Below are 9,581 nucleotides of genomic sequence, written 5' to 3' on the forward strand. Positions count from 1 at the left end.
TATCAAGACTACTCGACCTTGTGACAAGTTAGACTATCGTAGGCTTGGCCCCTTTTCTATTTCTGAACAGATCAACCCAGTTGCATATCGGTTACATCTATCGGAGTCAATGAAGATCCATCCTGTATTCCACGTGTCTCTTCTTGAACCATATAAGACAATGGATATATAAGGAAGAAGACTAATGCCACCGCCTCCTATAGAAGTAGATAATAATGAAGAATTTGAGGTGGAAGAGATATTAGACTCAAGGTGGCACCGAAATAAGCTGGAATATCTTGTTCATTGGCGCGGATATGATATTAGTGATCGCACATGGGAGCCATCCAGGAATCTAGCAAATGCATCAGCTAAAATCAAAGTTTTTCATCAACGACATCCATCGAAACTAAGACGAAAATCTCTCTTATAAGAGAGACAAGATTGAGGCAAGATAACATTCAATTTTCTATCCTTGTTTGTAACTTCTTTGCATTTGTGACGCTAATTAGATGGAGAGCCAACAACCAGCGGATTCAACTCAAGAACCTTTGTTTGCTGACCTGCCGGACAAGACATTACGATTGTCACAACCTTCAAGACGACGCAATCGAGATGAACATCTTCAAGAACGACATGTTCTTCCTTGAATAGATGGTGAGATACAACGCGTTTGGTATCACGATTTGGGAAGGGACTCCCGATGTTTGGTGATTTTGTTAGAGGTAGGAACAACTCCTGATGGTGTTCCAAATATTCTATTCGAAGGAAGTTACTAAGGCCTCAACAATGATCAAATAACTGGGTGGTCTTCCCGCCCTGGTATGGGACACTACCGATGGTTGAGAGGCCCTATCAATCATCTTTGAAGAGAACAGAGATCAGAGTATGTGGCGAATACAATTCGTCGCATCATAGATTTCCTCAACATATGATGATCGCTCCTCGTGGAACTCGTCTCTAGAAGGGAGGGTAATGTCACGGCCATAATCATGTAAGCTAATAATTACATATAGAAATAGGTAGAAGTAAGTAAAAGTAGATAAAAGTAAGTTAATTCTATAATATTTAATATAGAAGCTTCCTAGAAACTTCCTAGACGCTGCTTTGACTTCATAGGTGTTTTTAATTGACTTTTTGGATTAGAAACGTGGTCAACAAGTTAGCCATGTGCCACACATGTTGTTAGCTTGAAGATCAAGCTAACTATGTGGCCCACACGTAGAAAAACTTGCCTTGTAAGTCAAGGCATGTGTCCTACAAAGTCAACACATATTGGAGGTCCTATAGAACGTCGCCACGTAGCCCCTAGTTAGATAGTATATATAGAGACAAGAGTGAAGGCTTCTTCACTCTTATCAACTCCTTTCTTGCTTCTAGTCCAGGTTCAAGAGTCTTTAGTTTCTTGTCTTGTGGCAATAGCCATTCCAGTTTCCTTTTAATATACCTACTTGTTTATATTTTGACTTATTATATCGAGATAGCCTTTTTGTGTATATTTTCCCTCATCGAGTCTTTGTCCTTGACAGATACTTAAAAAGTACTTTGAACTTCAAATTGTGTTTTAGATGAGATAATATTGTATTGCATAGTTATTGTGATACAAATTAGGTTGAAGATGCAAATGATAGAAGGTCAACAATAAGATATGTCTTTTTAGTTGGAATAGGAGCAATTTCATGGAATTATAAGAGACAACCAACAATTACAAGATCTACAATGGAGGTGGAATATATGGCAGTAAGTCAAGGTGCAATTATAAGCAATTTGGCTAAGACAAATTTTAGAAGATATTGGACTTGTGCAATTGAAAGCAGCTCCAATAAAGTGTGATAATCAAAGATATCTTGTTTTTGCAAAGAATCCAAAGCATCACTCAAGAATCAAGTATATTGACATTTAATATCACTCCATTAGAGAGAAGTTTGAAATCGGAGTAATTAACATGAAATATTATGCAACAAAAGATATACTTACTGATTTACTAATAAAAGTACTAGTAAAGAATATGTATCAAAAGTTGACTAAAGCATTAGGTTTAAAAGCCTTTGATCAATATCAAAGTAAAAATATTAAAGTAATAATAAGATAATATTATTTTAGATAAATTGCTAATAATTAAAAAATAGTGAAGTTACTATTATGGAAACTAAATTAAGAAGAATGTAGGATTTAGTTAGATGGATGAAGATGATTATAGATAAAGTTCAATTACAATAGATGTAAATTCCTTCTATAAGTAAAAGGTGTTGGAAGAGAGAGGCATCTCATTCCACACTTCTCTTGCATGAAATATTTTTAATTTCTACTTACTTGTATCTTATTTGTTGTATTTCTTTAATAAAGACAAATTATTGTATCTTACTTGTTGTATTTCTTCAATAAAGACAAATTATTGCCAAGTTAGCCACTAGATAGAGATATTATAATTCTACTCAACATTCAAATTTAGCACAGTCCAGAATGTGGTTATATTTACAGGTTAAGCATCACAAGAATCAGTACCCAGGGGTCTATTGGTCGAGAACCCTGGTTTTTAGAAGCTCAATGCTTCCACATACTCTATTCCGCGTCTTTTAGTGGAGTGCTACAGCCCATCAATTTGCGCGGCGGAACTCACGTCTAGAAAAACGGTATCTCCGACTGTTGTATGTAGTCCCAGCTTGGGTGTAGAGGACAGAGTGCGCACGAAGCTATTGCAAAGATAGAAAGCAGAATTGAGTGGCGAGCTTCTTCGGTGGAGCAAGGTTCATGTTTAGAGACGAAGTGGCGATTGTTCCTTTCGCGTAGCAAAGAGTACACATCGTGATTGTGCACTTAACATCTTGCCTTTCATGTCCTGTGTGATTGATCTTAACTTGGTGTGTTGGAACCCATTTCAGTTCTGCGAAGTTTTTCATGGACAAAGAGCTCCAGGAGCTTGTTGGCTCAACAACGAGGCGGGCATTCGTTTGCACTCTACCAGGGCCATGAGCTGCATTCTACCAGCTCAATTCAAAGTCTGCATTCTACTGCGCATGGATTGTCTGAACGTGAATGGTGTGAGAATGCACATTGTGTCGGATTGAGCCTTAGGAGAATTGATCCTTTAGGCAACGCTATCTTGTGATTCCGCAGGGAGGAGCAGCAGAAAAACCGTCTTTGTCGTTGAAGACTCAATGGTGGAGTATCAGCGAGAGGCGAGCAATGTTCGCCCTTATGTTCGCTCAAGCATGTACAAAATCAAGTGGACACTGGGACTGCACCATACTTTTCTTTGCGCCGTGAACTACTTTGGAGGGAAAAGCAGTGAGCTTATTTGCCCTAAATACATAGTCAATGTTCGTTTACTTTTCAATTGCAGGTGATAGGACTGCAGTTGATCTAGCAAAAAATGAAGAATTGTCAATTCAGGCTGATGACCAGTTCACTAATTTTACCATAATCAATCGCAAACGTGTGACACGAAAAACTTGCATTGGAGAAAATTGCTGGATTCGTCAAATAGACGATTCATGTCCGCGTGATTTTGTGCTTGTTCAGAAGCGACGTCAAAGAGGATACCCCAGCACGTGAACTTCCCCGAACTCACTATCGCTCAGGTGAAAAGCAATCTTCAATTGTACTGAAGCGGAAAAACCTATTCGGATAGAAGGTCAACTTCTACTTCACTTTCACTATCTAATCGTAATCCGGAACAGTTCAAACCGGAGTTTAAGCGGATTTCCATTCAGAAATGGCCAAATTTCTGCAGAGAAGCTCGTGAAGTGTATCTGGCACTCCAGCTATTGAAGGAAGGATTTACCGGAGGTTCCAACACAGAGCCGATGCTGGAAACTCGCAATGCTGCGATCCAAATCCTTGACCCAAACGAGACCTCCGATCCGGAAAGAATGCAGCTACACAACACGGGCCCACATGACAAATACATGCCAAGTGCTTGGTCTCCCCCCTGATTTGAATCCTTCCTTCACGAAACAAGCACCGCCAATGCTTTGAATGGAACCAATCTTCGCAGCGGGAGAGAAGCCAGAGATGAGGACGTTCATCAGGGTCTCACAATCTCATCCCCAGCGGAACCGACGCCACGACTCGGCCCACCTTCAAGTCGCAACAATGCACGATGTGCAACAGAAACTCATGTGTAAAGATTGTATAATTTGTTAGGGAGAGTGTGCATTAAAGTCTCACCTGGGGAACTTCGCACTTGCGAAAGGGATGGACCGATTTTCCTGCAGTCGTGTAGGGGGGGGGGTCCGACGTCCCATGCACACCAAAACTGTCACCTTTTGTCACCAAAACTGACACCTTAGACATGGTGTCGGTGAAGACACGGTGCCGACACCGCGTGCTGACTCGGGACAGTGATGTACAATCGCCGCACTCCTTCAATGTTTTCGTATTCTATCTTCATTCTGGGCCAATTCTCCATGTGTGTATAGAAATGGGTAGATTTGATGGTATGCAAATGTTTGGTGTGGGGGATGAGAGTGTGGATCAATGTTCATGTTAAACCATCTCTTGATGTGGCAACGTAGGTAGGTGATTGTAGCCTAGTTTAATTTTCTGTTAGTGTGTGTGCAGAAACAATTGGTGTAACCATTTTGTATAGGCAGGAGGGAGTAATTATTTGAAAGGAGGAGAGGTACAATTAATTAATAAATATTCTAGTTTATATCCTCAATAATTTTATTTTCTTTATTAAACAAGATTTTTATTTTTTTACATTAGCTGTTTTTATCAATATTCTTTATAATCTTAAGATTGTCTTCTGATAGAACTAGATAATTGTTTATGGGATAATATTTATGAAGAAAAGTTTTCTCATGCATGTTATCTACCAAGCATGGCTCCTTGTACTTAGTGGGCAACAAGATCCTGATTTATTCATATATATATATATATATATATAGTTGAAATTTTCATGGAAAAGCATAAATAATATACTATAGCACAGGTGCTAGATAAATGTGACATAGTGTTATAGGTCTTGGGGTTAAATTCTTATAATAAATTATAAATCTGGTGATTTTTCTATTTTTCTATTTTTCTTTTTCTTTTTTTCATCATTTTTTTCATCCTTTACTTTTCAAGAATTGTGTTCTTACCTTTTTTTTTAAATTCAAATATGTAAGAAAAAAATACACTCATTCTAAAAGCAGCTATCAAATATAAATTATTTATAATCATATATGTTAAGCTATTGGCTTCTAATATAAATTTATACACATAGATTTGTTAAGAGAGAAAAAATGTATCTAATTTATCAACAAAAAATTCTAATACATCACAAATAAAACATACCTATTTAATTTTCACAAATCTTTGCATAGATAAAAATCAATAATATATAACTTATATTAAATATATATATATATATATATATATATATATACTTTGTTCTTTTCAAAATTGTTATATTAGTAAATAACGTGTGTAACTAATAAATTAATAAAATCCAACCAGGATTTTCACATTAAAGATTTGCCATATTAAATTCTTTAAATTTTAGCTGTTATTTAACTCATTAAATAATTTTTTCACATTAGAACAATTTAAAAATTTCGAAGATATACATTGAGATATATGTATGTATATATATTATTTAATCATTTAGAAAAAAACTAAACTTTATAGAATTTTTTGGTTCCTTCAAAACCACATTTTATTTCATGTTTTAAAACCTTTGCATTTCATGTTTCAGAAGGGCAACATGCAAATACACGCTTACATTGGTGCAATACAAGCCTGCTCGTTTTGAGTTCAAACAACATTACAAGACTCAGACTTTTAAAACAGCTTAAGTGTGAATCGCTTATGAATCTTGTGCTAAGTTTGCATACTGAGAACTCAACTTTTGACAAGTTATTCACTTTGAACTCCACAACTCTGCACTACCATTCAGGAAATTCAGCTGAAAGCTAGTATGAAGGTTAAGTTTTCATAGTAAGGAAATTTTCCACTTGGCACAGTACGCCAAACATAACAAGATAATTCTTGGGTTCAGTAGGATGCAAATCCAACACTCTACTCGTAAAAAATGGGTGATCCTATGCCAAGGGGCTACCCACCTTCACTGGTGTTCAAAAGTCCCCAAAACTGTTATAAGTGATTGACGAAAGCAAGTGACACAAACACCGATCAGTGGCAGCTTGCAGTTCGGCTAAGCAGGCATCCGAGCCCTCATTCACATAGCTATGGATCTCCTCCAGCACTACATCAGCAAATTGGACCACCATCTCTGCTAGCCTTGGACCATACAATTTTGACAGTGTGCCCAAGAAGTTTGTAGTTACAATGTTCCTCGCAAGTGAAACATCGTGCATATACATCGATGAAAGAGGTGCCTTGGTTTGCCCCTCTGTCACGTACTGCCTTTCGCATTCCTTGGAACTACCATAGCTGCCCCACGTATAATTCCCTGAAGTTGTGTGCATTGAAACAGCCTTCACAAGTACACTCAAATGATGAGGACTGTCAGCACCGCCCATCAGAGATATCCATCTTTCGCACAAGGCCGTATGGGTACCCAAAAACCCAGCGGCATTAGATTCATAGTCTGTGTCAATAGTGTCAATTGTGTGTATCCATTGGGTGTAGGTGCGATAATTTTTGCTACGTTGGCTGTCTTGAACATTGAAGCTTGCTCCTACTGGATCCCATGCTGATGACATGTTCTTGTTTCCGCTAGCTTCAGCTGCCAAAATAATGTGAAGCGGGAAGTGGCAGTCCTTAATTGGAAAGGAGAAGAGGAAACTTTGCAAGTTCGCCTGAGATGGGAGACGGGAAGCCATGCTTTTGACGAAGCCGAGCAAGCTTGTTGCGAATAGAGTGGGTCGACGTAAGTGAAACCCTTCAGGCACGTTCTTATTTACATTTACATTGATGACCAGAAACCATCTTCCCATATATGCTTCCTGCACTTGTATAGACTCCATACATACTGCATCATCTGGGACAATCATGTCCTCAATTTTACTACCCAACTGATGCACCGCAATGCTTTGCATCAAGTTGCAAGCAGCACTCAACATAAGCATCTTGTCTGATCTCCGTTGCTCGGTTTCTTGAACCTCCTTCATTCCATCTTGCAGACGAATCTCCAAAGCTTCGTTGACGGACTTGAGAATGTTGCTCTTATGCTTATCACCTGCACTTTGAGGAGCAAATTCAAGAAGGGAAATACGAAGACAATGCTCGAAGGATGCTGTTGAAGACAGCGGTTGTGTGACCAGTAACATTTGATCGTGCCCAATCCCTGCAAGATCATCCACAATCACCTGCAATAATTATCAAGGGAATTAATTGTACATCTGATAACTATTGGAGGGACCACAGTTATGCTAAGCGCTATCTACATGATGATACCCACACCTTGGTATAGATTAGATATATTTCCAAATACAGGTGAAAACATATTGGTTTCAAAGGACTTCTGGACGAAAATAAACATCCCTACCTATTCGCAATCCACTAATATGAACACAACACTCAGAAGAACTCAACAAAAAAACAAAATCGAAAGGTCTCGAGAAGCAGAACAGAACAAGAACCGATATCTACCTGTTGAACTCCTGTCCATGCATTAATTTGACGGAGAGAATCTGCGAACAGTGTTACGACTTTACGATCCATTCCACCCAAACTAACGACCAACACTTGAACACCATGTGCCGCTTCTGCAGAATGCACTGAAAGAGGAGAGTCTTCCAGCGTAACCTCCATGACGACTTTACCACGAGAGCAGCACTTCAGTCTTCCTTCACTGGTACCGAACACGACTTTATATGACAAGTTGAGCGTTGTCGCCAAATACGCCACACAGGTAATCGAACATGGATCCACCTCCAAAGGAAGCTCAATTTCGGTAAGGGTCGGAGAGTATCGACCGACTTGATTTTCAGACGGGAGTGTGAAACATTGAAGATTGGCGTATCTGCACAATCGGGTGTGCACAGTAAGAATCAAAGAATTAAAACCTCACACCATAGAATGGCTCGAGACAAAGAATGCAGACGCTTCAGCGACTTAGGTCAATGAAGGAACGAACAGGCAGGAAACCAGTAGTTAACCTTACTGTGCAGAAGACGAAGCACTCGCAGCAACGCTAGAAACGCACAAGACTTGATTTTCGGCAACAAACACCCGCTGAAATGACCCCTCCAGCATGTCAGCCTTCCAACTGGAACAGCTGTGGCGCTCAAACGCAAGATAAGGTAGAATGTGTTCCTGCCTATCTGAGGCCACCACTACTTTACTCCCAAACCACGCTACAAGAGTTGGTCCATCAACGAGCCAACACTGGAGGCACTCCCCAACATCTCCTTCCTCTGCTAGCGAGATCGACCCCGCAACCTCATAAGTCGAGTTTTCGATGTCCAGCCTACCAATCCTGAGTCTTTCCCTAGAGGCTAGCACAAGACATGTGCACATTAGGCCCGTCTTCCGACATCCAACACTGTCCAGAGCGGCAACATGCTCGTCCCCTGCAAGCGGTAATGTCAGACTGCCCCCGTCATCGTTGATTGGGACATAATTCTCTTGACTTCCGTCGTAGCGGCCAATGCGAAGCATCAAAAATGGCGGGCTGCGGCATTCCGTTGGTAGAATTATCAAACCCCGATGCACGAAGGCTTTGACTCCCATTGAAAACTTCAATAATGATCACACAACGAGTCTGCGACCACCACGACTAACTGAGTGCACCTCATCTATTCCACTGGAACAAAAACCCACGAACCCAATTTGCGCACATTGTTTACTTGACCAATCCGCCCGCCATCTCGGTGAAACATTCCATCACAATTGAACAAACACCCCCTAAACCACAAACCCAAGCACCTCTTTCTACAATCGAAATCTACAATGCAAGTAAAGCCAGCATTCTTCCATGTCCTGCTCATACAGTGAGGGTCTACTCATCACTTACAAAACCCAAAACCTTCATAGAAATGGATAGTGTAAACCCGAGTCCCCTAATCTGCTCCAGAGGACGTCGCAAAACCTTCATAGAAACACATCCTCATGCTCCAGTGAGGGAGAATCATCAGGTAAAGCAAAAGAAATAAACGTTTGCATCATCAGTGCAACATTACATCTCCAAGCAGCGTGCAAGAAAGTGCACAGCCGGCCCATCACACGGATTCCTGAAGAGAAAAATCCCCAAACCTCGATCTCTCAACATCGCTCTTTCGACACCACACATTGCGCAAGACTACCAATTCTTCTATCTCCGATTCCTGAATTCGGGATCTGTTGCCTCGATTTGGCGTGAGGGGGGCCGGTTGGGAGAAACCCACACAGTGGAGCCGCGGAATTGGCGGCACCGGAAGATGAAATAGACACGGTGGAAGGAGCCTGCTCATCGGGGGTTGGTGATAGGATCCCGATGGATCTCCGTGATCTCGCCATACGTATTCTCCCGAATGAATATGTATGTTTAGTATAGTATAGGATACAGTAGAATTACTCCTGTCCAAGTTACTTTTAAGTTGAAACCTTTGAAAACATTTTAGATAATATACTTTTAGTTTTGAATATGCAGATTTTGAACTCAAATTATATATTTTTAAACATTTAAGACTTTTACTTAATTTTTTATTTATAACATGATTCATAAATTT

At 40.0% G+C, this 9,581-nt stretch overlaps 2 protein-coding genes across 3 annotated transcripts; one reads left to right on the plus strand and one right to left on the minus strand.

The window, feature by feature from the left end:
• Window positions 1-2,665: 2,665 nt before the first annotated feature.
• Window positions 2,666-4,368, plus strand: LOC141044853 (putative Myb family transcription factor At1g14600). Its single transcript, XM_073530701.2, has 2 exons — window positions 2,666-3,267; window positions 3,502-4,368. The coding sequence occupies exons 1-2, from the start codon at window positions 3,138-3,140 to the stop codon at window positions 3,585-3,587; spliced, it is 216 nt and encodes a 71-aa protein (XP_073386802.1). The 5' UTR covers window positions 2,666-3,137; the 3' UTR covers window positions 3,588-4,368.
• A 1,512-nt stretch (window positions 4,369-5,880) lies between these two features.
• LOC112275471 (uncharacterized) lies at window positions 5,881-9,251 on the minus strand. 2 transcript variants are annotated; one of them, XM_024505808.3, is made up of 4 exons: window positions 8,888-9,207; window positions 8,036-8,635; window positions 7,522-7,894; window positions 5,881-7,238 (listed from the first exon to the last, which is right to left on the minus strand). In XM_024505808.3, exons 2-4 carry the CDS (start codon window positions 8,602-8,604, stop codon window positions 6,042-6,044), a joined length of 2,139 nt encoding a protein of 712 aa, XP_024361576.1. In that variant the 5' UTR covers window positions 8,605-8,635; window positions 8,888-9,207; the 3' UTR covers window positions 5,881-6,041. The 2 variants fall into 2 exon arrangements, with proteins under 2 accessions (XP_024361576.1, XP_090102816.1); XM_090246690.1 differs by having other exon boundaries at window positions 8,036-9,251.
• Between the last annotated feature and the right edge of the window lie 330 nt (window positions 9,252-9,581).

Source organism: Physcomitrium patens, chromosome 23 (assembly GCF_059467195.1).
Source record: "Physcomitrium patens ecotype Gransden chromosome 23, ASM5946719v1, whole genome shotgun sequence".
Classification (NCBI taxonomy): Eukaryota; Viridiplantae; Streptophyta; class Bryopsida; order Funariales; family Funariaceae; genus Physcomitrium; species Physcomitrium patens.